General features: G+C 37.7%; 1 protein-coding gene across 1 annotated transcript in view; it reads left to right on the forward strand.

Annotated features, from left to right (window-relative positions):
• The window catches only part of TLL1 (tolloid like 1), a 183,610-nt gene that overhangs the window by 153,638 nt on the left and 11,415 nt on the right, over window positions 1-18,557 (forward strand). Inside the window, exons 17-18 of the mRNA XM_031464184.2 lie at window positions 81-206; window positions 2,579-2,706. Coding sequence (XP_031320044.2) covers window positions 81-206; window positions 2,579-2,706 — 254 coding nt within the window. The remainder of the gene's footprint in view (window positions 1-80; window positions 207-2,578; window positions 2,707-18,557) is intronic.

The raw sequence follows: 18,557 nt of genomic DNA on the forward strand, positions 1-18,557 counted from the left end.
AACCAAAACTAAATGAGTCTCCTTTGACATCCTTTGTTTTTAAAGCTACTTACTAATCTATGGCATTATCTCTTTGCTAGACAAAGATGAGTGCTCTAAGGATAATGGCGGGTGTCAACATGAGTGTGTCAACACAATGGGAAGCTACATGTGTCAGTGCCGTAATGGATTCGTGCTGCATGAAAATAAACATGATTGCAAGGAAGGTAGGAAAGAAGTGTTCTTTTTTTGGACAACATCTAGAATTCCATGCAGTTTGGTTAAAGCACTGCTTCCAGGTAGAGTTAATCATATCAATGAATGATATCATTGTTGACGGTTGAAATATCAAAAGAAAAATCATGCAGTGTGCAAAGGCCCAAGGTATACTATTGGAAATCTCATATTACCTAAAGGTGCTGCACTTCCTGCACATGTGGTATTAGAATAACTTTGTATAACAGACGTAGAAGCTGCTGCGATGCCATCTGCCAGCCAGAAAAGCATCATGCCTCCATCTTCATTGCCCAACCTGATAATTATCTCCATATTTAAACTTAACTTCTGCTGAATGTTTTGCCTTTGGTTTAATTTTCCTCCCCAAAATATCTCATATATGTGTTACATGAGTGATGTCACTTTAAATACCAGGAGTATCAAACTCAAATGCCTACCAGAAGAAAGACATTTGAAAATGGTAGATGCTGTGCCATTTAAAATTTTAAGTCCTGGTTTTACCCTGCCTCCCCCTGCCTGCCCCTGCCCCCGACTCGGGCCCACACACACAAACAAGCACCTAATAGCACAACAGTAGCCTACCAGTTTGGGGTCCCAACACTTTATAATATTCCAAGGTTTTATAAAGACAATTATCTTACTTTCTGCCCATAATACATGGAACAAGAAATATATATTCAGGACTTATTTCCTCCCTTGTGGGTCTGCTCCTGAATTTTCTATTTAGCTTGGATGTATTACTCAGGCAGATTTTGTAACTAGTCACTAGCACGAGTAGAGTAGACTGGAACCACAGATGGGTCACGACTCTTTGTACGCACATCCCAGTAATACAGACACCCTGAATTGACCCCTGCTCCATTCAGTTCCATTCCAATATGGTCGCATGTTGGGGTTTTTTTTTTTTTCTCTCTTTTTTTTCATTGAGTTAATGACATCGCCCAGAATCATATACAAGAAGGTTTTTTCTCTTTTTACTTTCATATATGAGTATAAACCAATGAGGATTCTTCGTAAGGTATTCTGTTAAATCAACAGTCTGGGGAATAGGCCCAGATATTTTGAGGTATGGAAGGTAATTCAGAAGAAAAAAAATGAGACAGCTTTTGCAGAGTATGCATATAGCCTATGACTCACACGTAGCAAATAAATTTAGATATCCAGCCTCTGTTCATCACAGCAAATATTTTCAAGAAAGGATCTCATAGATTTCCTTTTAAATAGAGCTACATTCAGGCACCCCTAATAAAATTTATTTTTACTGCCAGTAAAGGGGCTGGATTTTCTTTCACCTCTGCTGTAGTATAGGCGCCTTCTACAGTTTAGTGGTGAGCCCCTTGGCTTTGTCTAGGCCAGATCTGGGAGACTCCGCATTTCATATAGACAAGGCAAGGACAGGGATAATGGAATTTAGAAAACCCTTGTCAAGACAGTAGCCAAACTTTAAGGCTACTGTATTGCTGCAAAATTTCAGAGAATTAATTGCATTTTAGAATGGGATACACAATGCAAAACAAAGAATTCCCAGTCTAAACCAGGATGTGCAGAGTGATGCTTCATAAATTATATGGAAATATATATAGAATATATATGTATAGAATATAGAAAATCTGAAGATATTACATGCTTTTGAAGTTTATATATGGAATGGACCCTCCAAGATGAAGTTATTTAAATTGTGAAAAACCTAAAAGAAATTTCACATTCATTGAATGAGACACTCTTTGAAATTAATTCAGAAGATAGTAGCTGTTCACTAATTTTTTTCCCCTTCGTGCTTCACTGCACTTTCATGAAATTACAGAATTTACTTTAGCAGCTAAAATTATGCTTTAGATATTCAAGTATATACTTTAACAAAGGGAGAGAGTAAATGAAAAGACATGTTTCATAAAGTGGCTTAATGATTCTAATTAGCTATAAATGATGTTTCTGTTAATAGGAAAAAAAAAAGAATTGAAAATGGCATAGTCCATTGATTTTTGTTGTGACATTACCATTAAATGTTTTGCACATACCAAGGGTTGATAGCCTTGATTTTTGATGTTTCTCCTTTAAAATTTGAGCTTACAGATCCAGCAGTTAAAAATAGTTCATTTTCTTGTAGGCATTTATCTAATTCATTGTAAACACTTAATTTCATGTGAACCAGAAAACAAACATTGCCTGATTATGATTATGATTATGATTATGCACTGAAACCTGTTTGCCAAAGCAGATGAATATGATCATGGAGACTAGAGTGATGATTGGTTATTCAGGAAACTCTTTCAGCAGGATAGTGGATAAATAGGCTGCTTCCTTGCCGGCCCAACCCTGGGCTAGATTTCCACACTAACTGATATTACCGTCATTGGCACAGCTGAGTGCGAACAGAAGATCCACAGTCCGAGTGGCTTCATCACTAGTCCCAACTGGCCGGACAAGTACCCAAGCAGGAAGGAGTGCACGTGGGAGATCAGTGCCACTCCTGGTCATCGGGTCAAATTAGTAAGTGAGCACGATATTCTTTTTTCTGTGAAAATGCCTGCCCATGTCTTGCACAGCTAGTACCGTGGAAATAAAATGAGTATCTGTTGAATTGAATTGAATTAGTAGGCAGATAGAAGAGACTTTCTTTCTCTGTTTTCCTACTAATAGCAAATAAATCCCTGATTTCCTAAATCAAGGTGATAGCACTGGTGGCCTCATGGCACTCTTACAGTGCTCTTATGCTGGATGGGATGCTCTAAAAGGCATCACCAAAATCACTGCACAACCATAGGCTCTACTTACCAGTGTGTTGTAAATAACGTTTCCAAATGAAGGTATAAACAAAGGAATGAAAGTCTCAGAAATTCATCAAGAAAGCAGTAAGTATTCACTTCAACCCAGCATAGTAAATTCCACTGGTTGTGTCCATTCTCATGCTTCATGTGCAAAACATATGTTCTTTTTTATAATAAAAATAATTTTGTCTTGTGGTTTATGGAATACTACTTTTGCATACTATAATTGCCTTCTTTAGATGAATAGTGATATCTTTCAATTTCTCCCAAATTCAAATATGAATGTAGTGTTGGTCTTCACTCCCGTAGTCTTTGAGTCTTGCACATTCCTGCTAATAAGCAGATAGTATATACGAAATTTCATTATAAGCTACAGAATACTTAAAGAGCGTAACTTAAACAAACAGACACATGGGAATATAGACATTTTAAGAACTTTCTGCAACATGCTCTTGTCAAAAGCAGGAGGGAATGTCAACTAGCACGTCTCAGGATAGGTTAGCGAGAACCATTATGGTCCTTTACTATAAAGGAAAAGAAATTGTCCTGAGAGTGAGGTTACCAGTCCTAACTAGACCAGTCCAGCCATAAAGTTAATTTTAAAATTCTGTTTGAACCCTTTCCTTCAGTGAATTTATTTTGGCCAATAAATATGTCTTATTCACATGCAACATCATAATAATAATATTGGAGACTGTCACTGAGACATCACTTTCCTATTATGGAGTTCCTTCCAATCATACTTGTAAGATATCAGTAAATGACTTTCCAAATAGAGATGTCAGTTCATTTCAGCGACTCTCAGAAGGATTCTAGGTGCTGAGACAACACTGTAGGAACCTGATTACTTTCCAGTCCTGTTCAAGATCCTGATTGAGACCACTCTCGGAAGCTTATGGGCCGAGATACAGAGGCTGCCTTTTTTTTCAGCAGTGCAGTAGCTAAGGGTGTTGGGAAAACAGATTTTCCTGAAGACTTTTTTTGTGTGTAGATCCCAGTTCTGTCTGGTACATCTGGTCTCCTTGAAGAATTTCCTTTTATGATTTGTGTAGAGTGTACCTGTGCAGTTTCACTTTTTAAAGATATTTTCACTGGGTATAAAATTCTAAGATGGCAATTTTATTTCCCTATCTGCATTTTAAATGCCTGACTCCATTATCTGTCCTTCAAGGTTTTTAGTGACTCTGTGGTAAATCTTAATTTTATTGCTGTGGAAGTAATGATTCTTTGATGGCTGCCTTCAACATTTTCTAAATCAGCAGTCTGAATATAATGTATCCAGGTGTATGTCTGTCTGTTTGTATATTTAGTAATTTATCCCTCTGAGAAATCTCTGAATTTCTTGCATCTGTATTGTAATGTCTGAAATGAACTTTCAAAAATTCTTGACCATTCTTTTCAAAATTATTCTTAATTATTGTTTCTCTTTTTCTGGGATTCAAATTACACATATGTGAAATTGTTTCATCCTATCCTAAACTCTTGAATTCTTTGGTTTTTTGGTCATTCTTTTTGAGTTTAAGTTTGGATAATTTCTATGGACCTGTCTTCAAGTTCAATGATTTTCTCTTCAGCTGACTTGAGTCCACTGATGAGCTTGTCAAAGGTGTACTATATCTCTCTTGTCATTTTTTTTTTAATTTCTGAAGTTCCATTGATTTATTATTATAGTTCCCCTGTATATTAGTTTGTTCAGGTTGCCATAACAAAATACCGCAGGTTGAGTGGCTAAAACAAGAAAAATTTATTTTTTCGTAAGTCTGGAGCCTAGACATTCACAATCAAGGTGCTTTCAGGGTTGGTATCTGGTGAGGCCTCTTTTCCTGACTTGTAGATGGCAGCTTTATCACTGTTCCTTTCTTTTGTGTGTACATGGAGAGAGCAAGCGAAGGAACTCTGGTGTCTCTTCGTCTTCTTATAATAACATTAGCCTGTGGGATTAGGGGTTCATGCTTATGACCTCATTTAACTTTCATTACCTCCCTAAAGGTAATCAAATACAGCCACTGTCTCCAGGTACATCACATTGAGATTAGGGCTTTGATGTATGAATTTGGCAAGAGGGCACAGTTCAGTTCATAACATCATTTCTCTGCTGAAATTTCTCATCTATTCTTATGTGTTCTCTGCTAGAATGTCTAGCATATTAATCCTAGTTACTTTACATTCCATTTGGTAGATTAAACATGAGGGTCATGTTTGAGTCTGTTCTATTGATTATTTTCTCTTAACATTCTGCTTTTTTTCCTTGCCTTTTTGTGTTTCATGTAATTTTTGATTAAACATCAGACTTTATGTATCTAATAGTAGAGACTTCATGTCCGGAAGTGGACACACCTCTTCTGTTAGGCTGTTGGTGAATGTGTGTATGTGGGAGGGGATGTTGTTGAGTGAATGTAGTCAGTAACTAGCTGAGTTTGGGTTGTCTTGTTCCTATGATTACCTTCAGTGAACCATCGGCTTTGAATTCCTTTTTCTGAAATTGGAAGCTGGGATTTCAGATGCATTTTCTCAATGTTTCTCCTTCATCTTTAGCTTCCCCATTCATCTCTACCACAAATTGTATCCCTCCCCGCACTTTTTTCCCTCAACCGTGGCAGACTGCAGTTACATGTTGCTTGGTGCTTAGTGGTCTGGTGGTGAGTGCAAGGGGTTCTCTACTGCTTTAGAACAGACTCCATTTAGATGGGATCTGTGTTTTTAGGTCTTAGAGATGGCCTTTCTCAATGGTCCTGCCTCTTCTCTTCCTGGAAGCCAGACTCCATCTTATATCTCTGTTTGGTCTTCGATGGGAGAATTTCTTTTCCCTCTCCCAGTTGTAGCAGGTCTCTAATGTTATTGGTGTAGACTCCTGGGTCCAAGACTTCCCCAGGGATGGAAGTGTTCTCTGTTTGTTTATTCATTTAAGCTTTCTTGGGCTACAGTGTGTCTGTACGTGTGCCCTGGTGGTGACACAGTTTTCTGCTCCTCCCTTTGAGACTTAAGGCTTTGTTTTCCAGAGAAGGGGTGCAGCAGGGCCTCATGCTTTTCTCCCGGCAGTGACCACTTCCCCCTCCAAGCCTGCAGTACCAAGGAAGGCACCCATCTCCTGCTCTTCCCGCCGTCTTTCTCATGAGGAGGAGATTGTGATCCACAGAGAAGAGCCTGCAAGCAGGTGCTGACTCCTGTGTCTACAGCTCTCAGCTCTTACCTTAGTCCACACCTGACCTGCACCAGGACATTACAGTTGTAGCTGAATGCATCTTACCTAGTTGTATGGCACCCAGCATCCCTTCTAACTGTAGTTGGTCGTGGGTAAGCAGGTGCTCGTGTCTCCTCTCTCTTTGGTTGTGCCTGAGAGTCAGTAGAGTTGCTACTACTTGGTTGACTAGTGACTTCAGCTCTTTGATGTGTCCAGCAAAGTTGTGACTTTTATTTTTTAGTTTACATGGGTTTTCTTGCTAGGTTTTCTTGCTAGCAACACTAGTCTCAGCTTTCTATACCAAGGGGAAATAGAACTCCTAATATATCTCAATTTGAAGAATGGCAGTAATTTATTTGTTCTCAGTTATATACCATTCAGCTTTCTGAGCATCCTTTCCAACTCTAGGACAGTCTGTTTCTTCACAAATTATAGGCAAATATTGCACTTGAGGACTAGGACAGTCAGTTCAACAGTGGTCATACCTGCTAGTATCGTAAGAAGGTAATTTTTAGAAGGAAAATGAAGGCTTTAATGCAACTATTGATCTTTGTTTTCAGTACTTGACTTTGTGATCTTTGTAGAAGTAGTCACAGTCTACGTTAGGCTTTCTGAGTATTAGCATGCATCAGAATTACCTGGAAGATTCTTCTGCTGAAAAATCAGCTCATAGCCTTATGGGAGGTCCCTTGTATGTTATTCATTACTTTTCCCTTGCTGCGTTTAATATTTTCTCTTTATCTTTTTGTCAATTTAATCACAATGTGTCAGTGTGTTCCTCTCTGGGTTAATCTTATATAGATCTCTCTGCTCTTTCTGGACTTGGATGACTGTTTCCTTTCCCAGGTTAGGAAAGTTTTCAGCTATGATGTCTTCAAATATATTATTAGCACCTTTCTCTTTCTCTTTTCCTTCTGGGACCCCTATAGTGTGAAAAAGAGTGTACTTGATGATGTCCCAAAGGTCTCTTAAACAGTCCTCATTTCTTTTCTTTCTTTCTTTTTTTTTTTTAACATCTGTATTGTGGTATGATTCCTGTACAGTAAACTACACATATTTCAGATGTTTAATTTGAAGAATTTTGATAGATGTGTACACCAATGAAACCACCGCCACAATAAAGATAGCTAACATTTCCATCACTCCCCAAGAGGTGCAGATTTAGAATTCCTGATTGATCCCTTTGCATCCCCTTTAACCCCTGGTAACCATAAGTTTGTTATCTATGTCTGTGAGTCTGTTTCTCTTTTATAGGTAAGTTCATGTGTGTCCCCTTTTTCAGATTCCACATATAAGCATTATCAAATGACATTTTTTTTTCTCTTTCTGACTAACTTCACTTGGAATGACAATCTCCAGGTCCATTCATGCTGTTGCAAATGTATTACTTTATTCTTTTTTATGGCTGACTAGTATTACATTATACATATGCATATGTATATGTGTATGTATATGCCAGTGTCACATCTTCTTTATCCAGTCAGTTGTTGATGGACATTTGGGTTGTTTCCATGTCTTGGCTATTGTAAATAGTGCTGCTGTGAACATTGGGGTGCATGTGTCTTTTTAAATTACATTTTCCTCCAGACATATGTCCAGGATTGGGATTGCTGGATCATATGGTAACTCTCACTAGTTTTTAAAGGAATCTCCATACTGTTCTCCATAATGGCTGTACCAGTTTACATTCCTATCAACAGTATAGGAGGGTTCCTTTTTCTCCACACCCTCTGCAGCATTTATTGTTTGTGGACTTTTTAAGAAGGCCATTCAGACTGGTGTGAGGTGATATCTCATTGTAGTTTTGATTTGTATTTCTCTAACAGTTAGTGATGTTGAGCATCTTTTCACGTGCTTGTTGGCCATCTGGATGACTTCTTTGGAGAGATGTCTACATTGGTCTTCTGCTCACTTTTTTTATTGGGTTGCTTGTTTTTCGAAATTAAGCTGTACAAGTTGTTTGTATACTTTGGAAATTAGTCCGTTTTTGATCATATCATTTGCAAATATTTTCTCACATTCTGTAGGTTGTCTTTTTGTTTTGTTGATGATATCCTTAGCTGTGTAAAAGCTTTTAAGTTTAATTAGAGCCTACTTGTTTATTTTTGCTTATATTTCCATTATTCTAGGAGCTGGTTTGAAAAAAATATTGCTGTGATTCATGTCAAAGAGTATTCTGCCTGTTTTTCTCTATGAGTTTTATAGTATCTGGTCTTATATTTAGGTTTTTATCCATTTTGAGTTTATTTTTGTTGTGGTGTTAGAGAATGTTCTAATTTCAGGCTTTTACAGGTAGCTGTCCAGTTTTCACAGCACCCCTTGTTGAAGAGACTGTCTTTTCTCCATTGAATATTCTTGCCTCCTTGGTCGTAGCTTAATTAACCATAAGTGTGTGGGTTTACTTCTGGACTTTCTGTCCTGTTCCATTGATCTATGTGTCTGTTTTTGTGCCAGTACAATACTGTTTTGATTACTGTAGCTTTGTAGTATAGTCTTAAGTCAAGGAGCATGATTTCTCCACCTCTGTTCTCTTTTCCCAAGACTGTTTTTGCTGTCCGGGGTCTTTTGTGTTTCTATACAAATTTTAACATTTTTTGTTTCAGCTCCATGAAAAGTGTCATTGGTAATTTAATAAGGATTGCACTGAATCTGTATATTGCTTGGGTAGTATGGCCATTTTAACAATATTGATTCTGTCGATCCAAGAACATGGTACATCTTTCCATCTCTTTATGTTGTCTTCATTTTCTTTCATCAGTGCCTTACAGTTTTCATAGTACAGGTCCTTTGCCTCTTTGGGTAGGTATATACTTAGGTATTTTATTCTGTTTGGTGTGATGGTGAATGCAATTGTTTCCTTAATTTCTTTTTCTGCTATTAAATTGTTAGCATATAGAAATGAAACTAATTTCTGTATATTAATTTTGTACCCTGCAACTTTACCAAATTCATTGATGAGCTCTAGTAGTTTTCTTGTCGCTTCTTTAGTATTTTCTATGTATAGTATCCTGTCATCTGGGAATAGTGACAGTTTTACTTCTTCTTTTCTGATTTGAATTCCCTTTGTTTCTTTTTCTTCACTAATTTCTATGGCTAGGACTTTCAGAACTATATTGAATAGAAGTGGCAAGAATGTGCATCCTTGTCTTGTTCTTGATTTTGGAGGAAATGCTTTCAGCTTTTCACCATTAAGTATGAGGTTAGCTATGTGTTGGTCATATATGGCCTTTATTGTGTTGAGATATGTTCCCTCTATGCTCACTTTCTGGAGAGTTTTTATCATAAATGGATGTTGAATTTTACCAAAAGCTTTGTTTTTTTTTTTTTTTTGCATCTATTGAGATAATCAAACAGTTTTTATTCTTCAGTTTGTTAATGTTCTGTATCACATTGATTGCTTTGCCTCGCTCGACCATGGTGTATAGGCATTTGAAGTAGATTTGCTAGTATTTTGTTAAGAATTCTTGCGTCTATATTCACAAATGATATTTACCTATAATTTTCTTTTTTTGTGATATCTTTGCTTTTCATTTTGGTATCAGGGTGATGGTGGCCTCACAGAATGAGTTTGGAAGTGTTCCTTCCTCTTCAATTTTTGGAATAGTTTCAGAAGGAGAGGTGTTAACTCTTCTTTAAACATTTGGTGGAATTCACCTGTCAAGCTTTCTGGTCCTGGACTTTTGTTGTTGGGAGCTTTTTAATTACTGACTCCATTTTGGTGCTGGTAATTGGTCTATTCATATTTTCTATTTCTTCCTGATTCAGTCTTGACAAATTGTACCTTTCTAAGAAATTTTCCATTTCTTCTAGGTTGTCCTTTTTGTTGGTATATAGTTGCTCATAGTAGCCTGTTATGATCCCTTGCATTTCTGTGGTGTCAGTTATGACTTCTCCTTTTTCATTTCTGACTTTATTGATTCAAGCCCTCTTCCTTTTTTTTCTTGGTAAGCCTAACTAACGGTTCATCAACTGTTTTTCACTTTTTCAAAAAAACAGGTTTTAGTTTCATTGATTTTTACTATTTTTTTAGTCTCTGTTTCATTTATTTCTGCTCTGATCTTTATGATTTCTTTTCTTCTACTAACTTTTAGTTTTGTTTGGTCTTCTTTCTCTAGACGCTTTAGGTAAAAAGCTAAGTTGTTTACTTAAGATTTTCTTATTTCCTGAGGTAAGCTTGTATTGGTATAAAATTTCCTCTGAGAACTGCTTTTGCCCCGTCCCAAAGGTTTTGGATCATTGTGGTTTTTTTTTTATTTGTCCCAAAGTATTTTTTAATTTCCTCTTCGATTTCTTCAGTGATCCTTTGGCTGTTTAGTAGCATAAAGTTTAGCCTCCACGTGTTTGCAGTTTTTTTCTTGTAGCTGATTTCTAACCTTATAACATTGTGGTCAGAAAAGATGCTTGGTATGATTTCAATTTTCTTAAATTTACTGAGGCTTGCTTTGTGGGCCAAATGTAATCAGTTCTACAGAATGTTCCTGTGTGCACTTGAGAAGAATGTGAGCTCTGTTGCTTTCAGATGGAAATGCTCTATAGATGTCAATTAAGTTCATCTGGTCTAATGTGTCATTTAGGGCCTGTATTTCCTTATTGATTTTCTGTTTGGATGCTCTCTCCATTGATGTAAGTGGGGTGTTAAGTTCCTCCACTATTATTGGGTTATTGTCGATTTCTCCTTTCATGTCTGTTAACAATTGCCTTATATATTGAGGTGCTCCTATGTTGGGTGCATATATATTTACAATTGTTACATCCTTTTCTTGGATTGATCCCTTGAGCATTATGTAGTGTCCTTCTTTGTCTCTAGTAACAGTCTTTATTTTAAGATCTATTTTGTCTGATATAAATATTGTTATTGCAGTTTTCTTTTGGTTTCCATTTGCATGGAATGTTCTTTTCATCTCCTTACTTTCAGCCTGCATGTGTGTCTAGCTCTAGTGGATCTCTTGTAGACAACATGTATATGGATCTTGTTTTTGTATCCATTCAGCCAGTCTATGTCTTTTAGTTAGAGCATTTAATCCATTTGCATATAAGGTAATTATAGATGCATTTGTTTTTATTGTCATTTTGTTAATTGTTTGGGGTTTGTTTTGTAGGTCTTTTTTTTTTTTTTTTTCCTCTTTCTTCTTTTTGTTCTCTTTTCTTGTGGTGTGATGACTAGAGAAGTTCCTTTAACATTTGTTGTAAAGCTGGTTTGGTGGTGCTGAATTCTTTTAGCTTTTGTTTATCTGTGAAGCTTTTGATTTCTCCATCAAATCTGAATGTGTTCCTGGCTGAATAGAGTATTCTTGGTTGTAAGTTTTCTCCTTTCATCACTTTAAATATACTGTGCCATTCCTTTCTGGCCTGGAGAGTTTCTACTGAAAAATCAGCTGATAACCTTATGGGAGTTCCTTTGTATGTTATTTGTTGCTTTTCTTTTGCTGATTTTAATATTTTCTCCTTATCCTTAATTTGTCAACTTGATTACTGTGTACCTCTGTGTGTTCCTCTTTGGGTTGATCCTATGTGGAACTGTCTGTGCTTCCTGGACTTGGGTGACTGTTTCCTCTCCCAAGTTAGAGAAGTTTTTGGCTATTATCTTTTTGAATATTTTCTCAGGTCCTTTCTCTCTCTCTTCTCTTTCTGGGACCCCTATAACGTGAATATTAGTGTGCTTCATGTTGTCCTAGATATCTCTTAAACTATCCTCATTTCTTTTCATTCTGTTCTGTGATAGTGATTTCCACGAATATGTCTTCTAGCTCACTGACCCATTCTTCTGCATCATTTAGTCTATTCTTGATTCTTTCTAGTGTATTATTCATTTCAGTGATTTTGTTCTTCAACTCTGTTTAGGTATTCTTTTATTTTTCAACTCTTCGCTAAAATCTTCCCTCTTTGCATCTATATCCCTCCTGAGTTCTCTGAACATCTTTGCCACCATTACTCTAAACTCTTTCTTAGATAGTTGCCTATATCCTCATCATTTATTTCAACATGTCAGCCTCCAGGAAAGCTCATGTAGATGAACACTCCTCAAATGTCCACCACTAGCTTTTACGTCCCCAGGGTAAGCCACAGGTGACCCCTACCTCCCCAGAAGATCTTCCAAAACCAGCAAGCAGGTCTGACCCAGGTTCCTATGAAGTCACTGCCTCTGCCCTTGGACCTGGTGCATGCAAAATTCTGTGTGTGCTTTTCAAGAGAGTGAAGTCTTTATTTCCCATTGTCCTGTGGGGTTCCTGGAGTTAAGACTTGCTGGCTTTCAAAGCCAGTTGTTCTGGACTCTCCTCCCAATGGTGGAACCCTGGGCTGGGGAGCCTAATGTGGGGCTCAGAACTTTCACTCCTGTGGGAGGGCCTCTGCAACTTAATTATTCTTCAGCTTGTGGGTGGCCCACCTGGGGGTATAGGGCCTGATCATTTCACAAGCATGCCCCTCCTACTGTCCCACTGAGATTCCCTCTGTATGTTTCCATTTGAAGAGGATCTTTTTTGCTAGGTTCCATCTTTGTTTAGCACTCAGTTGTGGTTTTTTGTAGTCATGAGGAGAGACAAGCTCATGGTCCTACTACCCTGCCATCTTGACCAGAAATTAACAGTCCTCATTTCTTTTCATTCTTTCTTTTCTTTTTTCTGTTGGGCACCAGGGATTTCCACTACTCTGTCTTCCAGCTCACTAATGTGTTTCTCTAACATTTAGTCTAAGTTGAGTCCTTCTAGTATATTTTTCATTTCAGTTACAATCTTTTTTTTTATCTCTGTTTGGTTTTTCTTTATATTTTCTAACTCGTTTTAAAAACTTCTAATTTTTTGCTCTGTGCATCCATTCTTCTCCCAAATTCTTTGATCATCTTTATGATCACTACCCTGAACCCTTTGTTGGTTGTATTGCTTATCTCCACTTCACTTAGTTCTTCTTCTGGAGTTTTTATCTTGTTCCTTTGCCTGGAATATGTTCTTCTATCACCTCATTTTGCCTAAGCTGCTATTTTATTTTTTGTGTATCTGGTAGATTGGTTGTATTTCCCAGTCTTGGGAAAGTGGCCTTTTGTAGGAGATGTCCTGTGCATCCCAGCAGTGCACTGCCTTCTCATCACCCAAGTCATATGCTCCAGGGGGTTCTCACTATTAGGACTGCATGGGACCTTCTGCTGTGACAGGCTCCTTGGGTAGTCTGGTAGGCTCGGTTGGCCCTGATCTGGTTGGTCACCCAGCTCTCCCTTGTGTGGAGGCTGTCAGTTGCTTGTTGGTGGGGTCTAGTCATGAGGTGGCTAACTACAGAACCTCAGGAGGCCTGGAGCTAATGCTGGCTCACTGAGCATCCATAAGATTCCAAGGCTGTTGCCTGCCCACTGGTGGGTGAAGCCAGGTCCTGATGTTATTGCTGAACTACTGGTAGGCAGAACCAGGTCCTGGAGTCTGGTTACAGGGCCCAGGAGTCCCAGAGCTGGTTTCAGATTGCTGGGCCAGGGAGGGCAGTCCCTGACACAAGTAGATACAGGGTCTAGGGTGCCCTGAAGCCTGCTAGTGGGCAGAGCAGGGCCCAGCTGGTCCCAGGGCAGGATCTGGCCTGCTGTGGGCAGGTTAGGTCTGCAGGCTATAGGGTTTTGGTTTTCTTGCAACTGGTGTCTGCCCTCTGGTGGGTGAGGCCAGTCCAGAGGCTAGCCCAGGCTTCCTGGAGGGCAGGGCCAGAGCCTAGGGGATTGTGAGGCTGGTTCTTCTCACTGGCGGACAGAGCTGGATCTTAGCAAGTCTGCCCCTCCTAGCTGTCTCGTTGTGGTTCCTTCTTTAAGTCTTTAGTTGTAGAAGATCTTTTCTGGTAGACACCAGTCTTTTTCAATGATGGTTGATGTGCAAACAGTTATAATTTGGTGTGCTTGTGAGAGGAAGTGAGCTTAGGGTCTTTCTACTCAACCATTTTGGCCAATCCCTTTGAAATTGAATCCTAACAAATGTGACTAATGGTTAGTGATCAGAAAACTTTTTATTTAAAGGGCCAGATAGTAAATATTATGAACTTTGTAGACTATTTGGTCTGCATTGCAACAGTCTGCCATTTTAGTGTCAAAGCAGCTATAGACAATAACAAATGAATGGACATGATTGTGTTCTGGTAAAAGTTTAATTACAAAAAACAGTCTTCAGCCCAGATGTCTCCTGTGGGACTTAGTTTGTTGACCCGAGCTAAGAAAGTCAGAAGTAAAAGAGTTTAAAATTATGTAGTAATAAATGTTTGTCCTCATTTCCCCAGAAAATCACAGAGAATAAAGATATTTGACCTTACCTTCTACGGTAGGCAGAATAATGCTCCCCATCCCCCAAAGATGACCATGCCCTGATCCCCAGAACCTGTGCATATATTACTTTACATGGCAAAAGGAGCTGTGGTTAAGTTAAGGGTCTTGAAATGCAAAAATTATCCTGTAATATCTGGGTAGGCTTGAAGTAATCATAAGAGTCCTTACAAGAGGGAGGCAGAGGCTCAGAGAGCTGTTATGGTTGGTTCAAAGCCACAGTTGAAGATGGAGGAAAGAGACCTGAGCCAGGGAATGAGGGCAGCCTTTAGATGCTGGAAAAATGCAAGGAAACAGATTCGCACCTAGGACCTCTACAAGAAACACAGTGCTACTTCACCCATTGTAGACCACTGACTTCCACAGCTCTAGGACAATAAACGTGGGCTGCATTGAGCCACTAAGTGTGTGGTAATTTGCTGGAACAGCAATAGGAAACTAGTATATTTGCCATGTTTTGTGTGTGTATGTGTGTTTAATCATGGGATGCTGACTGCACGATAATAGCTTTAAAGTAAAAGAAACCATGGTCTAAAGATACTTGGAAAAAGTCTTCCTACTAGAAAGGAGATAAAGTTCTGAATGAATGAAGAAAAGGGTTTATCATTGCTGGCTTCATCTCATCTTGGTTCTGAGAGACTCAGCTGATCATTAAGTTTTTGGTACTTTTTTCATATTCTGAGTTACTCTTCGTTAAAAACAAAACAAAGCAAATAAAATTCTAGGCAGGAATACACAGCAATAAGCTAATATGTTTATGTCATTTTTGATTTATCATATCCTAAAGTTCTGCTAAGTTACATAGTTGCAATTTATAGCTTCATATATGGGATATTTAGAAACCAAAAACACCCACAAGTGTTATATAATTCTCCACCACAAATCTATTAAATGTATATTGGATTGCAGTTATAGAAGATTCATGGAAAAGAAGAGCTCTTTTGAATCAGAGGACTGGGCTTTGTATTCTAAAAAATGTAGCCATTTTTTCCAGGGGCCTCTAATCCTTCCAATATCTTGTGGGAAACCAAATGATAGTTCTTACTGAAGGCAGGAAAAGGCAAAGGATGGCTGGAATGAGGGAGCCTCTGGATGTCCTCTCAAAATTGCTCACATTGTATCAATCTTTTTAATTCTTTTAAGTTTACATGGTCAGCCTGGCTATATTTTATTTTTTGCATTAAGTGTTACGGTTTTATTATCTTGTCCTTTGTGAATGTGTGTGGTGACTGTGCAGGTAAAGACCTTGGTGTCTAGCCAGTGCCTTTAGAACCCCTACCATTGTTCATCGGAGGGGGCCTCATAGGGAAGCCTGGCTGGTGGCCAGGTAGGTAGGTGAGCTTGCTTGGGTGTTGGAGAAACATAGTTACTCTCCCTAGAGCTTAAAAGTACAATTATTCACTCTTTATGGTTTCTCTAAAACCTAGATTATTAACCTTAAGATCATAGAAATATAATCATGGAGTGAATAAGGTTTAAATATTTGAATATCAGAATGTCTGTAAAGTCTTAGTGTAAAGGCATGGGAAAAATATTTAAAAGTCTCCCCCAAAGAGGGCCGAAATCAGGTTCCTTACAGCTCCACACATCAGCTTTTCTGTTCTGTCTCCACTGTAACGTTGAAGGACTTTTGAGGAATCTTTTTTAGGAATGTAAGTGTCTTCTGGAGGAACATTTCTGTGGCATTGGTTCTTGGTGGCTGGGAATTTAGACATAGGCATGGCTCAGAATGTGTGATAGAATAAAGTAATAAACTGTGTATCTTACTTATCTTTGGGAACTCCGAAAACTGTCCTTAAAAATTGTCTGTTTTCCCTTGGACTCCTATCATACCTTTCTGTGGCCTAGAAGTATTTTTTGTTAAGGCCAAGTCACTATGTATGGAGGTGTCTCTATGTGATATTACAGGGCAGATTTATGAGATCTCAGCATGTGAATTAGTCACATTTTGCTTGGATATGGTGGAGCATTTGGGTTAAACTGACTTCAAAAGGACCACCCAATTGTCGCAGCTGATCTAACAAAATTCTGCTAATTCCAAGAGGAAAATTCATAAAACTTTAACGAATGAGAGTTATTTGCGTTGCTTGAGAATGTGTCAGCTACAAAACCTTTGCCTAATCTGACTCTTAGAGAATCAGTCTGATTCCATTAGTAATTTGATAAAATGTTGGAGCCAGCTGGTTCCAGACCAGGTGTCAGCATGCCCTCAACCCACCAGTTCAATGCCACTTTGTGCGGTGTCGCTCTGTTCTGTAAAACAGAAGTTAAGATGTACTCCAGACACCCTGCACTTCATTAGAGAATGAAGTAGCCGCTTAGTTAGCTCATTCACTTAGTTTTCAGCGGACTGAACATGTGTGGTCTGAAATTCTGATCCCAGTTTCAGCTTTTACTTAAAGGATACGGTTTAGAATTCCATCACCCTCATCATTCTTAAAAATTTCTCTTCTACACAATAGATTTCTCTGCTCTTTATATTTATAGATGAATGACTCTAAGGCACATTCGAAAGAGACAATTATTCGACTTGCAGTGGTTTTCAGATATTATTATTTTTCTCTTTAAACAATAATTACCTTATTATTCAGAAGTTTGGTTTCATGTTTAATTTTAAAAACTCTGGGTGCAGTTAAGCCAATTTTCTCTTCTTAGTTTCTTAATAGTTATAAATGAATATTAAGACTGTTTTTGTGTACACAAAGATAATAAAAGCTGACTGAGTTAGCATCTCCTGAAAGGCAGAAAACCAGAAGTTTCGGTTTGCCGTATCCACAGTGTTCCCATCCATGGGATTGGCCATAAACAGGGCTTAGGTAGGTAGGTAGATGGATGGACAGACTTATTCAGATATCCAGCCAGCCATCCATTCAGGGTCTTCTATATTCCAGGCCCTGCATGTCTACTTTGCTTCACTTTCTGCTACTAGATTACAGAGATTAATCTAGTGACAAACCTTAAGTGATGATGTACTTTGAATGCCGTGCTTCAGATTAAATAAACTCTGCTGAAGTTTCCCTGCTCACTGTATTTTTCTGCTCTAGTTTGTTTCCAGTGAGATTCTTTTGTGCTGTGTTTAATCTTTTTTGCACTATCCAGTGTCTTTGGTTGAATGAAGTGAATATTCCTTTTCACTCATAATAATTATAATAAATGATGATTCTCTAATGCTTATTGGTTATAGCATTTTAATTTATACTTTTAAGTAGGGCCCAGTGGAATGAGACATGAGAGATCAGCTTTCTTCCTTTTCTTTTGTCTTTTCACTCCTTTTTCCAGTTCCCTAATTAATATAAATCGCTTTCTTCATTTTGTCCCTTACTCCTCCAAAGTCAAAAGTGAGAGCCAGTGGTGGTGTGGTACGGAATCGATAAATGTGGCCAGCACTGAGGGAGAACCATTCTTAGTCACTTTTTTTCTTACAAAAATACAAAATGTATGTCTTAAATTGAGAATTAAGATCACTTCACAAAACTGTGTTAAAGAAAACTTGTATGTAAAAAGTGTATCTGCAAATATTTTATGCTGCAGTGATTGTAGCAAAATTAATACATTTTCAAGCATATTTTATATTTCCACAAATTTAGTTCCTTTATTTTTTTTAGCTTTGCTCTGTAGACTCAGTAAGACTCAGTGGTCTATTTCTTGAATGTATGATGGTTTTTCTGAGGAAAGGAAAAAGCCTTAATTAGCAATTGGCAAATTATCTGGAATCTCTGGAATTATTAATAGTTTGGGTAATAGTTATTTTCAGTCCATCACAATTAAACTTTCTGTTGTTGTATTTAATGTTTTACATTTAATAAATTTTTATTTTAAGAATTTGCTAAAACACCTACACAGAAAAAACATATTAAATTTTGCAAGACTCCAAATATTAACATAAGTGTACTATCTCTCTGAAAAGTTAATTAAAAATAATCTAACCTAAAGTCATATTAGTGTTTTCTAATAATATGAGCTTTAAGATCTAAATAAATAAATACATAATGAGAAATCCCTTTGTTTTAGGCATTCTATTAAGATTTACTACATTTATTTTTTTGTGAAAATAATTACTTTTTAAATTACTTTATGGGATTTTCTTCTTAGTTTAAATGCTCAAAAGTAG

Source organism: Camelus dromedarius, chromosome 1 (assembly GCF_036321535.1).
Source record: "Camelus dromedarius isolate mCamDro1 chromosome 1, mCamDro1.pat, whole genome shotgun sequence".
Classification (NCBI taxonomy): domain Eukaryota; kingdom Metazoa; phylum Chordata; class Mammalia; order Artiodactyla; family Camelidae; genus Camelus; species Camelus dromedarius.